General features: G+C 43.7%; 1 protein-coding gene across 4 annotated transcripts in view; it reads right to left on the bottom strand.

Annotated features, from left to right (window-relative positions):
* The window catches only part of PHKA2 (phosphorylase kinase regulatory subunit alpha 2), a 143,561-nt gene that overhangs the window by 86,181 nt on the left and 42,712 nt on the right, over positions 1 to 14,668 (bottom strand). For all 4 annotated transcript variants that reach the window (XM_040423691.1, XM_040423693.1, XM_040423692.1 and 1 more), the window contains exons 4-5: positions 4,688 to 4,735; positions 1,681 to 1,849 (exon numbers count right to left, since the gene is read on the bottom strand). In XM_040423691.1, the coding sequence (XP_040279625.1) occupies positions 1,681 to 1,849; positions 4,688 to 4,735 (217 nt within the window). The remainder of the gene's footprint in view (positions 1 to 1,680; positions 1,850 to 4,687; positions 4,736 to 14,668) is intronic.

Here is a 14,668-nt window from a genome sequence, read left to right as displayed (position 1 = left end):
GGACAGCCATTTTCAGGTCTCTCCAGAGATGCTTGACTGGGTTCAAGTCAGAGTTCGGGCTTGGCCACTCATGGACATTCACACAGTTGTCCCTAAGCCACTCCTGTGTTGTCTTGGCTGTGTGTTTAGCATCATTGTGTTGTTGGAAAGTAAGGGCTGTTTCACACGAGCGAGTGTGATCCTCCGCTCTGGACTTGCAGGAGCGCACGGCATTATCATGATTTATAATGCTATGTGTCTCTGCATGGCCTTTTTTCCACAGAATCATAGTGACATAAAGCCGTCAGTATGATTCTGTAAAATTAATATTGTCAAGCAGAGGCAAATAGCATTATAAATCATGATAATGCCTTGCGCTCCTGCAAGTCCAGAGCGGAGGATCACACTTACACACGGAGCGCGATTCCCGCAATGGACTCGCTCGTGTGAAACAGCCCTAAACGTTCAGCTCAGTCTGAGGTTCAAACTACTATAGATCAGGATTTCATTAATAATATTTCTGTACTTTGCTCCATTCAGCTTTTCATCAACTCTGACCAGTCTCCCTGTCCCATGGGCTAAAAACAGAGTCTCTCACAGTCTGGGAGTCCTTTAGGTGCTTTTCTGCAAACTCCAGGTGGGCTTTAATGCGTCTTTTACTGAGGGAACGCGTCTTTCTGGCCACTCTGCCATAAAGCCCAGAGTAGTGGAGGACTGCAGTGATGGTTGACGTTTGGGAAGTTTCTCACATCTGCACACAGGATCTTTGGAGCTCAACCAAAGTGACCTTTGGGTTCTTGGTCATCTCTCTTAGCAAGGACCTTCACCTCTATGATTAGCTGGTGGGGCGTCCAGCTCTAGGAAGAGTCCCGGTTGTTTCAAACTTCTTCTGTTTTAGAATTATGGAGGCCTCTGTACATAAAATTTTTTGTATCCTATGGTTCCGTGACTCCACATTATTCCGTCTCTCAGCTCTACAGGCAGTTCTTTCCCGCTCATGGCTTGGTTTTTGCTCTGATATAAACGGTCAGCTGTGAGATCTTATATAAACAGGGCTTTGTCTTCCCAAATTATGTCCAATCACCTGAATTTACAACAGGTAGACTCCAATCATGCTGTAGAAACATCTCAAAGACAATCAAAAGAAATAGGAAGCCCCATAGCTAAATGTCAAGTGTTGTAGCAAAGGCTCTAAATAATTATGTCCATGCAAAATTTTTGTTTTTTCTTTTTAATAAATTTGCAAACATTTCTTGTGAGTGTTGGAATGAGAATAATCTTCATTTTTTTTTGTTAACACACAACTGCAGCTTCTAAAAGTGGCCTTACTCTTACATCCAGGACTTGCCATCGGGAATGCTTGCCAATCTGAAACTTGCCTCCCATCAATCAACAGCAAATATGCCTATTTTATTCAGATTAAGCCACCCAAACAATTTCACTGACAGTACTGATAGCTCAATTTTACAAAATGTACAATGGTAATGATAGATGGCTCCCCAAAAACAATGGGACTGATAGATGGCTCCCCAAAAACACAATAGGAAGTCTTGCTAACTTTCCTTGGACAATCTCAAAACAAGAGTTCTTGGGCTGGAAATAAGGGATTAGATTGTAAATTTCACTTGGACTATACTTTTTTTTCCGATCCAAGTCAACAAGTGAATGTAAAATTAAAGTTTTGTTGTTTTTTTTATTTACCTGAAGCGGTCATCTCCGCCAGACACAGTAGGAACAGTGAGGTAGCATCAACTTGCAGATGTCCCCACTGATCATCACCTACGACAGTGCTACATGTAGCCGTATTGTACTTTGCATGAAGACAGTCGTTTGTACTCTGTGTATGCTTGAATTTTTCCACTTTTTCAACCTAAAGCACAGCAATTTATTACATTCTCGAAGAAATAAATCAATAAATGCTGCATTAAAATTACAGGGGGGGAATTTATCATAAACCAGCATTTTTATGCTGGTCTGTGATATCCGCGTGCGTTGCTGGAGGTTGCGCCTTATTTATAACGAGGTTCATGACATAAATTAGATGCAGTCTCTGCCATAAAATAAGATAAAATACATCTGGGCTGCTGGCCCCGCACCCTCCCCATTTCGGGAAAGTGGCAAGGGCGGTGGAGAAAAGCCACTTGCAGAAAAAGATTTGCACACGTGGTGTTAAAAAGGTTGCAAACACAAGGGGGAAGATTTATCAAAGTGGTGGAAAGTAGAACTGGCTTAGTTGCCCATAGCAACCAATTAGCTTCCACCTTTCATTTTTCAGATCTCACCTGGAAAATGAAAGGTGGAATCTGATTGGTTGATATGGGCAACTAAGCCAGTTCTACTTTACACCAGTTTGATAAATGACCCCAATGTTTTTTACACCAGAAAACTGTCATGGGGGAATGATAAGTTCCCCCCACAGTAGCCACACACCCAAGTCTGGATTTAGTAATCATATTATCTAGCCATCGTATGCGTGCTTCACATAAAGCTTTCACAGAGCCTATGTGGCAGATTTACTGTACTGTTAAAAATGGACTCGGCAATGTGCGCTAAAAACATGCATACATACTTTGCACTGCATTTACTGTTTTAGACACTTTTCTAAACTTTGTACTCCTCGTAAAACAATGGGGTGTTGCTTAGCAAAAAAGGGGTGTGGTTTTACAGGAAGGGGTGTGGCTTAAATGTGCATCCATGCTCCAAAATATGGCAAAACTTTGGCACTTTTTCAGAGCAAAACTATGCCAACTTATAGGTGGTGTAAACGTTGGCTAGACAGTCTAGAGGTGCACCCGATTCATCATCCAGCATCAGCCTGGACAGTTTTTTGAGGTTGGTGGTACTTGACTAGATTATCTTGGGAGTAATTATCATCATTTTACAGCTCACAGTAAAACCTGGTATTGAGGTGTTATCAGTATAATGAGCTATAGACATATATTAATTTTAATATTTATCATTCATTATGGCTTTCCAATTTGTCCGTAAAAAATGTTGGCTGTCCGTGATTTTGGGATAAGTTATTCAGAAAAAAAAAAATTCTGGTTGGCAACCCTGTCTGTGCAGTTTAGAGGGACTGTCTCACCATGGACAATGGGGGCATATCGCTAGGATATGCCCCCATTGTCCTATAGGTGCGGGTCCCACCTTTATCGAGAACGGAGCCCGAGAAGTGAAGGAGGGAGCACTGTGCATGCGTAGCCGTCCTCTATTCATTTTCTATGGGGCTGGCGAAAATAGCAGAGCACTGGCTCAGCTATTTCCAGCGGCCCCATAGAAATGAATGGGAGCGGGGGCCGCGCATGTGCGATGTGCTCCCATTTACTTCTATGGGGAGCCGGCTTGGTGGTGACCGGACCGGAGTCCTCCAGCCACCACCTTGCTAGGCTCTGTTCTCGATATAGGTGTGGATCCCAGCGGTGGGACCCGCACCTATAAGACAATGTAGGCATATCCTAGCAATAATCCCCCAATGTCCATGATGAAACAACCCCTTTAAGGGTCCATTCACACGCCCGCATGAATGAGTCCGCATCCATTCCGCAATTATGCAGAACAGGTGCGGTCCCATTCATTTCAATCCGTAGTTCTGTTCCGCGGCCCCGCAAAAAAGATAGAGCATGTCCTATTCTTGTCCTCAGTCATGGACAATAATTGGCATTTCTATTCTATACTCCTCATTTGCAGTATTGTGCTTAGTACTGGAGACCATATCTCCAGAAGGATATTGATACTTTGGAGAGAGTTCAGAGAAGAGCTACTAAACTGGTACATGGATTGCAGGATAAAACTTACCAGGAAAGATTAAAGGACCTAAACATGTATAGCTTGGAAGAAAGACGAGACAGAGGGGATATGATAGAAACTTTTAAATGCATAAAGGGAATCAACAAGGTAAAAGAGGAGAATATTTTAAAGAAGAAAAACTGCTACAAGAGGACATAGTTTTAAATTAGAGGGGCAAAGGTTTAAAAGTAATTCAAAGAGAATAATATCAGGAAGTATTACTGTACTGAGAGAGTAGTGGATGCATGGAATAGCCTTCCTGCAGAAGTGGTAGCTGCAAATACAGTGAAGGAGTTTAAGCATGCATGGGATAGAGATAAGGCCATCCTTCATATAAGATAGGGCCAGGGGCTATCCATAGTATTCAGTATATTGGGCAGACTAGATGGGCCAAATGGTTCTTATCTGCCGACACATTCTATGTTTCTATCACAGGGCCGGTCATGTGCGGTCTGCAAAATGTGGAACGCACATGGCCGGTGTCCGTGTTTTGCGGATCCGCAATTTGAGGACCGCAAAACACTTGTGGACGTGTGAATGGACCCTAAGACGGTCTAAGTTTCCACTGTATTACTTGTAGGCAGTACATTACATTTGCCCCTATATTTCTATTTGCTATAGGATGGCTTTTGTCTTGTGGCGATGACTATGGTAACCACTGTGGAGAGCTGCGTTCACACTCCCATGGATGCGGCCGCCATATATGTGGAGTTAATACACTATTTCACCTAGTAGATTATAAATGGATGTTGGCCTGATGTAATAACAGCCTATTCAGCATCTATGGAGTCATGACATAAGTGTCATCTAAACAGGAAGATGTGGGTTGGTGACACCCAAGTGGTGAAGGCCTCAATATAACTGCTCATATGGCTATGCTATACCTGGTCCTATTTAGCATAAGTAATGTGTAATCTGTTACCTGTCTGAGCATACAATGTAAGACACCACGCATCAGCTTCACGACACTCTAGAAGAGGAAACGTAACACAATGTCAGTATTGCATGTTAGGATGTTAATTTTACAGTGAATGGAAACATACATTTTTCTATGACAGAAGTACAGAAACATTATTTTTTTGTTTGTTTTTTCATCAGTTGTTTCACAATGTTGCCCCATCTTCTGTCAATTTTGTTGGACCAGTTTTAGGTTTTTCCAGGGGCACTTTAAGTTAACTGTCCTGTGTAAAGACAGAAATGTCGTGCTGACATGGAGGAGTAAAGTCCTACTGCAGATTTTCTGTGATATTACATGGATCAAGAACCGATACACTGGCGCCCTGTTTTGTCATTTTTTGAAGAGCGTGCTGCTTTTTCTCCTGATATACATTCACACCCTGATCTCCTGCAGTACAATCACACCCTAAAGGCTAATACCCAGAACAACTAGCCAATATAGACACATGAAGGGAGTGGAAGGGGAAAGTACTCAGATATCTTACATAAAAGAGTATTTGCTTTCACTGTGATAAGGCCAAAGAAATCAGTTACGATATATAAGATGGGTGCTAAAAAGAAGGCTGGAGGACAGTGCCAAACATGCCTGCTGCAATTACTATGCACTTATTTTAAAGGGGTTCTGCACTTTCATTTAAATGATGATCTATCCTCTGGATAGATAATCAGCTTCTGATCGGCGGGGGTCCGACACCCGGGACCCCCGCCGATCAACTGTTTGAGAAGGCAGCGGCGCTACAGCAGCGCCGCGGCCTTCTCACTGTTTACCGCCGGGCCGCCGGCCCACTGACGTCACGACTAGTATCAACTAGCGTGGGCGCGGCTAAGCTCTGTTCACTTGAATGGATACTAGCAGTTGATACTAGTCGTGACGTCAGTGGGCCGGCGGTAAACAGTGAGAAGGCCGCGGCGCTGCTGGAGCGCCACTGCCTTCTCAAACAGCTGATCGGCAAGGGTCCCGGGTGTCGGACCCCCGCCGATCAGAAGCTGATGATCTATCCAGAGGATAGATCAGTTAAATGAAAGTGCAGAACCCCTTTGAACAACGGTTTCATACTGAAAACTGTACTAATGAAAAGCTGTTTTTACACATAAGTTTCTCTACTGAGGTTTTCACCCACAAAGATAAAAAACATGTAAAAAACGGCAGCATGAATTAAAAGGATAGTCTAGGACTTAGCACACTGATTAACAGTTGTGGGCTGTCTACAGGGTAACGAAATGCAGTTTGCATCTAATCAGAAGTGCAAAGAGCAGCAAGTGCAATAAAAAACAAGTTGTATATACATAAGGGTAGTGTAGACGGTGGGAATAGTCATGTACAGATAATGTACAAATAAAGCTACTTTCACACTCGCGTTTGGTGCTGATCCGTCTTGTATCTGCACAGACTGATCAGCACCGATAATGTAAATGCTTGTATCTGTTCAGAACGGATCTGTTTGCATTATTCATTCAAAAAAAAGGATCCGTCTTGACTTACATTGAAAGTCACCATATTGTGTCAGTGAAAAACGGACCCGTCTCCACTGACTTACATTGTAATCAGGACGGATCCGTTTGGCTCTGCATCATCAGACGGACACCAAACCGCTGCAAGTTGCATTTTAGTGAACGTCTAAAAAACGCAAACGGAGACCAAACGCAGCCAAATTGATGCATTCTGAACGGATCCTTATCCATTCAGAATGCATTGGGGCTGAACTGATCCGTTTCGGGCCTCTTGTGAGAGCCCTGAAACGGATCTCACAAGTGGACCAAGAAACTCCAGTGTGAAAGTAGCCCAAGTTAAATATACAGGTGAGAAAATATACGGATGTACTATGGACAAATATACAGATGTGCTGATGCGTACATATATACAGATATGCTGATGTATACATATATACAGATGGACCATTCTACACTCACCTAAAGAATTATTAGGAACACCATACTAATACGGTGTTGGAACCCCTTTTGCCTTCAGAACTGCCTTAATTCTACGTGGCATTGATTCAACAAGGTGCTGATAGCATTCTTTAGAAATGTTGGCCCATATTGATAGGATAGCATCTTGCAGTTGATGGAGATTTGAGGGATGCACATCCAGGGCACGAAGCTCCCGTTCCACCACATCCCAAAGATGCTCTATTGGGTTGAGATCTGGTGACTTTGGGGCCCATTTTAGTACAGTGAACTCATTGTCATGTTCAAGAAACCAATTTGAAATGATTCGAGCTTTGTGACATGGTGCATTATCCTGCTGGAAGTAGCCATCAGAGGATGGATACATGTTCTCATTCTGTTTACGCCAAATTCGGACTCTACCATTTGAATGTCTCAACAGAAATCGAGACTCATCAGACCAGGCAACATTTTTCCAGTCTTCAACAGTCCAATTTTGGTGAGCTCGTGCAAATTGTAGCCTCTTTTTCCTATTTGTAGTGGAGATGAGTGGTACCCGGTGGGGTCTTCTGCTGTTGTAGCCCATCCGCCTCAAGGTTGTGCGTGTTGTGGCTTCACAAATGCTTTGCTGCATACCTTGGTTGTAACGAGTGGTTATTTCAGTCAACGTCGCTCTATCAGCTTGAATCAGTCGGCCCATTCTCCTCTGACCTCTAGCGTCCACAAGGCATTTTTGCCCACAGGACTGCCGCATACTGGATGTTTTTCCCTTTTCACACCATTCTTTGTAAACCCTAGAAATGGTTGTGCGTGAAAATCCCAGTAACTGAGCAGATTGTGAAATACTCAGACCGACCCGTCTGGCACCAACAACCATGCCACGCTCAAAATTGCTTAAATCACCTTTCTTTCCCATTCTGACATTCAGTTTGGAGTTCAGGAGATTGTCTTGACCAGGACCACACGCTTAAATGCATTGAAGCAACTGCCATGTGATTGGTTGACTAGATAATTGCATTAATGAGAAATAGAACAGGTGTTCCTAATAATTCTTTAGGTGAGTGTATATTGCTATACAAACGGGCAAATATACAGATGTACTATGAACAAGTGTCCCAAACTATAGCAGTAACCAATGTGAACATACCGTGAATGTTGAGAATGAATGACAGTCATGATCATGGTCATAGGAAGGGATGGAGGGAGGAGGAGTGTAGAGGGTTTGGTGAGTATTGATAAAAGGGTTAATCGGGGGACTGAGTTCAGTAAGGTAACAGCTGTGGGGAAGAAACTGTTCCTAAACCTGCTGGTTTTAGTCTGAAGGGTCCTGTAGCGCCTTCTGGAGGGGAGGAGCTGGAAGAGTTTATTGGCAGGATGAGAGCAGTCCCCAAGAATGATGCGTGCCCGGCGTAGACATCTCTTCTTGTGAATATCCTCAATGGCAGGAAGTGGAGTCCCTGTGATGCATTGGGCGGTTTTCACCACCCGCTGCAGTGCCTTGCGTTCAGCAATAGAGCAATTCCCATACCAGACTGTCACACAGTTGGTCAGGATGCTCTCTATCGCACAGCGGTAGAAGTTACCCAGTATGTCAGCAGACAGGTGGTTTTTCTTCAGTGTCCTCAAGAAAAAGAGGCGCTGATCTGCCTTCTTGACCAGTCTGGAGATGTTGGTTGACCAGGACAGATTCTCAGAGATGTGGGTCCCCAAGAACTTGAAGCTGGAGACCCGTTAAACAGCCATGCCATTTATGTGGATGCGGTCAAGGGTGTTCCTCTTCTCCTTCCTGAAGTCCACAATGAGCTCTTGTTTTGCTGGTATTCAGGAGCAGGTTATTGTCCGTGCACCACACAGCTAGGTGCTTTACCTCTTCCCTATAATCAGACTCATCGTTGTCAGGACCCTATCCAATGTACCCACATAATTATTCCCCTTGCAGTCCTCTGGTTCACCCTCCTCTCCTACTCCGGCTTCGAGATCTCGCGTGAGCGCCGGTCACCACTGGGCCCGTGCATGCGCACTGCTTTGCCCCTATGGCTAGAGGCATCAATCTTAACAGTCTTAATGTGCGGGCCCACTGGTGACCAGCGTTCACGTGAGATCTCCAAGCCAGAGGAGGAGGACAAAGTAGGAGAGGAGGTGAGGGCCAGAGGACTGCAAGGGGAGTGGTCGCGTGAGCACATCGGAGATGGGCCTGGGCACTTGCGGGACCTAATTTGCATATCTTTATAAAGTGATTTTTTTTCAGCGTGGGACAGGCACAAGATAGGTACTATATTTATGTTGGGCAACTGTGATATAACGCAATATGAACGCTCAAAGTAGGTGACAGATTCCCTTTAAATACAGATGTGGATTTTTATGAGTAGCATATGCAGCGCGCCGGGCACGGTGGCTGTTAACTGGATAGGTCCTCACAGTGGTTAATCCCTCTTTAACGCTCCCTGGGCCGCGTGTGCAGTGAAGGGTGCACCATTTCTTCCCACGGGGCACACCCTGGACTTTTGGGGACTCCTACATGGTGGTGGCTGCGGTGCCTTTGATGTTAGGGTGAATGAGCAGCAGAGTGCAAGGCAGGCAAGGGGCCAGCGGATGGATTATGGAGTCAATAACCAACCCCACTTTGTTATAATAAATATAGAGTCTCTTTTTACTAAGCAGATGATGGAAGTTGTAGTATAAACACAAGTAGTAGGCATAGTTATGATGTATATAACACAGCAGGATTCCTGCAAAGGTTTTATGTAGGAGCTGGCGATGATGATGGTGGTAGTCTTCCCTGAGTCTCTCTAGAATAGATACACTTTGCAGTCTTGCCAAATTAAAAACAGGCATTCAATCACTCTCAATTTCCTTTCTTCTATACCCAGTCTGCGGGGTGCAGTCCTTATGGCCAGTCTGTCTCAAATCTGGATGGCAAGTCTGTCTCAAATGTGTGGTGGGTGCCAGAGGCAGTTAACCCTTTCCACGAGCAGTAAAGTCCATTGCCATAAACATGCATATAGCTTACTGTCTCAGTCCAGCACATGATTTTCAACCATCTGCAAATGTCTGTTCTTCTCTCAGAGGTAAACTCTCAATCAAGATGTCTCTCTTGCAGCTTTTAATCTCAGGGATGAAGGTTCCCTGGACTAGTCCTAGTTGTCAGCAGCTCACACATACTCATCTTTCCTCTATGCCTGCTCAACAAAAGACTGCTAACCAGGGGGTTGGGCAAGACAATTAACCTGGCAACTGCACTAACAGCCCCCAGTTAACTGTTTGCTGCCTATACATTACCACTGCACAAGAAAATTAATACTTTAAATATTTAAATACTTTTGAATGTTTAAAGTATTTAAATGTTTAGTAGTATGTAGTATTTAAAGGGGTTATCTAATGTCTCCAACTGCCCCCCCCCCCATGTGCTGAGCCGCCCACATTGAATATACTTACCCCACGCCGCTCCTGGTCCCCGCACCGCTGCTGCTTTTTCCTGTACACGAATGAAAACATTCGGTGTCGGGGGGGGACGAGCCACCCTAGCGTCACCCGCAATGCTAGGGAGGCTCGTCTCCATCCCCGCCTGCCATTTGCTGCTTTCCCCCCAGACACTGGATGTTTTCATCCGTGTACAGGGAGAAGCAGCAGTGGCGGTGCGGGGACCAGGAGCGGCGCGGGGTAAGTATATTCAATGTGGGGGGCTCAGCACATGGGGGGGGGGGGGGCAGTTGGAGACATTGGATAACCCTTTTAAAACATTTAGATCCCAATGTTAGCTCTTTCAGTTCACTTCACACACAGCTACACAATTTCTGGCCACCATAAATAGGATAGTTATTCTATTTCACACAGGTTCTCAAATGTATTTTGATAATTTCTGTAACTTAAAAAAATATAACCCATATTTGTTACCCATATAACTGGTTATTCAGAAAGGAAAATGACAAAATGACTTGTATGACTTCGCAATGGACACAGAAATGGATGAAAGACTTTAGAAGCTGGTTACATAACATCAGGAGCAAACAGACTGTTTGGGAGATTGGGGAGATGTATTATGGCTCTATACCAGCTGGCATAGAAAAGTCACAAGGCGTATAGATTTCGGTTCTGGCGCACTGTGCAGCACAGATTAAGACCAACGTATAAAATGCCAGTCATAATAAGTCACCACCCTAGGATTTGTTCAGCCTTGGCTTAAGAAAGACATCTTGGGCGTCATACCTACATGTTATTTATACTATTTCTCCTCAGTAACAGATGGTGACAGAGGGGAAGAGGTAACATATGGACACAACAGACTGTCCTTTCAATGATGGATAAGTAGCACAGTTAACGACATGCTACGCAGTTATACACTCACCTAAAGAATTATTAGGAACACCTGTTCTATTTCTCATTAATGCAATTATCTAGTCAACCAATCACATGGCAGTTGCTTCAATGCATTTAGGGGTGTGGTCCTGGTCAAGACAATCTCCTGAACTCCAAACTGAATGTCAGAATGGGAAAGAAAGGTGATTTAAGCAATTTTGAGCGTGGCATGGTTGTTGGTGCCAGACGGGCCGGTCTGAGTATTTCACAATCTGCTCAGTTACTGGGATTTTCACGCACAACCATTTCTAGGGTTTACAAAGAATGGTGTGAAAAGGGAAAAACATCCAGTATGCGGCAGTCCTGTGGGCAAAAATGCCTTGTGGATGCTAGAGGTCAGAGGAGAATGGGCCGACTGATTCAAGCTGATAGAAGAGCAACGTTGACTGAAATAACCACTCATTACAACCGAGGTATGCAGCAAAGCATTTGTGAAGCCACATCACGCACAACCTTGAGGCAGATGGGCTACAACAGCAGAAGACCCCGCCGGGTACCACTCATCTCCACTACAAATAGGAAAAAGAGGCTACAATTTGCATGAGCTCACCAAAATTGGACTGTTGAAGACTGGTGGAAAAATGTTGCCTGGTCTGATGAGTCTCGATTTCTGTTTAGACATTCAAATGGTAGAGTCCGAATTTGGCGTAAACAGAATGAGAACATGTATCCATCCTCTGATGGCTACTTCCAGCAGGATAATGCACCATGTCACAAAGCTCGAATTATTTCAAATTGGTTTCTTGAACATGACAATGAGTTCACTGTACTAAAATGGCCCCACAGTCACCAGATCTCAACCCAATAGAGCATCTTTGGGATGTGGTGGAACAGGAGCTTCGTGCCCTGGATGTGCATCCCTCAAATCTCCATCAACTGCAAGATGCTATCCTATCAATATGGGCCAACATTTCTAAAGAATGCTATCAGCACCTTGTTGAATCAATGCCACGTAGAATTAAGGCAGTTCTGAAGGCAAAAGGGGGTCCAACACCGTATTAGTATGGTGTTCCTAATAATTCTTTAGGTGAGTGTATATGGCCAGTTCTTAGAATGGTAACTTAGGATAAATAATGACACTTCAAGACAAAGGTGATGTCAGCCAAATAATGATGTGTCCCAAAAGGATAAGTCAAGGTTCAAACAGTGAAGAGAATGTTTTATGAAGAAGTTTTTTTTGTTCTTTATACTTTCCCTCTCTGTAGGCACCATTTTTATTTTTTTTTAAAGTACCAAAACCCCAACAATTAATGTGAACTTGTTTCCTAGGCCATGGAAAACAAGGACACGTGGAAACAATATGCATTACAGTTCTTATTCTGAATCCATTTGAAAATACAGCTGGACCAGAGGATCTAAGCTTAGACGCCTTGTCTGATTATGACTCTCTTTCTGACAGGTCATATTATGGAATTTTGAGTCTCTAGAAGACCACTCTGGAGGTCTTTCACTACAGCTGGCTGATAATTTAATTTTCCCTTTTTATGCGTGACTATATTTTTTACAAAATCACAAAATAAGTTTTTTTTCTATAAAGTAATTAAATAAAATGGTGTCTACAGAAGGAAGGACAGTCCTGTACATAAGCTCAGGTTGCACAGATATTTTTCTTTTCTCTTAGCCCGTGCCAGGATGAAGAGTCATCGAAGGCACTGTTTGGCAGCAAAGCTGTGAGGATGCAATAGGAGAGAACTGCGTCTTAACTTGCACAGTCCAAGATAATCCTCTTTCCTTGAAAACTGGCCTGCAGTAACACTGTGGCCTACCTATATTCTGGCACCTATATCCAACAGTCATCTTGTCAGAGGGCTTCTTCAGGCATCACAACTCTGAGTCTGAGGTACTGCAGAGTCAGAGGAGGTTGGAGGAACACTTCCAGCAGGCCTCTCCATCAGGCCCTCGATAAGGTCCTTATCCCAGGCCTGCTGCATAGTTCTGCTGAAAGCATCTGCCAGGAGATTCTGGCCTTGATTCTTTTGACCTTGTGGTGAGGGTACTGGGGGGTGTCATCCTGCGTGTCACTGGCAGTACATTGCCTGAATTTGCAGGCCACCCAGCCAAGTTACAAATGAAAAATCTAAAGAATTGATTATGTGATGTATGCTGATTCCATGAAATAAGCAGTCATCGAGAACTGCTATTTTGCTATTTAGAAATTAGACCTAGACTGTTTCTATATAGCAACATCGCAGTTCTTTATGGCCTAATTCATGGAATGAGCATCAGCATGCCATGCATAACATGACACGACTTAAGGCTATATTACACTGGAAGATTTTCTGCTAGATGATTGCTAACGAGTGTTTGTAGTAGGGCTCATTAGCGATTATCTGGCATACGTAATTACCCGATGAGTGAGCAAACGCTCGTTCATCGGGTAATTGTGACCTTTCAGCATGCTAAAAAATAAATAAATCACAATTTGCTATCTAATCACGATCTGCTGCCGGTAAACCACAACACTGCAAGGGGACGAGCGATGGCATAACGACTGCTTCTGCCCATGCTGTGGAGGAGATCGCTGCATGTAATAGCAGCGGTCTTCTCTGCTAGCGAGCAGGCGATTCTCTGGACTTTGCATTTGTAACCCAGCTGAGTTCATATAGTATGTAACTACACACCCTATTAGATACAGAAAAAACAGCATGCACCACCACCAACAGTTACTGACGGAAAACACTGAAAGTATGAAGCTGTGAAGTTGCCTAAAATGTATTCATCCATTATTAGATGAGTCTTTGTATGTTTTACAGTTAAAGGCGTTGTCCCCTGCCAATCAGCTGTTTGAAGAGAAAGCAGCGCTCCTGCAAGCACAGCCTTCTCTTACTTTTTTACCTGCTCGCCGTCACAACCGCACCGGTGAGCAGGTGTAATTCCAACTAAGCCATCCCATTCACTTCAGTGAGACGGCTCCTTCCTATTCAAGTGAGTAATCAATATAAAAGAAGTGGACTACCCCTCTAAAGGGGTTGTCTCCTCCCAGCCTTTTATGGCTGAAAGGGGAGCAGTCCACAGTAAGCTCTGGGAGTTACGTTACTGTGTTACGGTGTTTGTGTAGCTCACAGCTATGGGAGTTACGAAATAGTGGAGTGTCAGCCCAGTTGGCCAAACAGCACTGGGACACTGTGAAATATTCCCGTCTCGGCCATTAAGTGCCAAGATGGGAAAATTCCTTTAAATAATTATCTACATTTAAATTGAAAATTGTCCATAAAAATGAAGTCATTATTTTTGTCTGACAAAATCGGCCATCACTACTTGGCACCTATGTGCACTGATTATGCCATGTTAAGAGGATTCTCTGTCCACTTTCTACTATGATATCAGCTGACTTCAAGGGGCCACATCTTGTCAGAGGATCCTTTTCTTATTTTTTTTTAAACAGGGGAAACTACATAACAATAATCATAATAATGTAGAAAAAAGTAATCATGTACAAAAAATATAAGTCAAAAATTTCAACGATAGGAGTGAGGACCCTGCTCGCATACGGTCTATGAGGGGAAGAGCTTACAATACTATACACATTAAAGGACCATTACATAAATAGATGTAAAAGCACTCCCTGTTCAGTAAGCCCAATACAGATGTAGCCAGCGCTATCTTGACTAGCGTGACGCGTGAACACAACAAAAATACTTCACAGTAATAAATAAAAAATCATGTTAAATTGACCGTCCTGGCACAGCTGTGTCACAATAAC

Source organism: Bufo bufo, chromosome 3 (assembly GCF_905171765.1).
Source record: "Bufo bufo chromosome 3, aBufBuf1.1, whole genome shotgun sequence".
Taxonomy (NCBI): domain Eukaryota; kingdom Metazoa; phylum Chordata; class Amphibia; order Anura; family Bufonidae; genus Bufo; species Bufo bufo.
The sequence above is the reverse complement of the archived record's forward strand: the minus strand, read 5'-3'. Positions and strand labels throughout refer to the sequence as shown.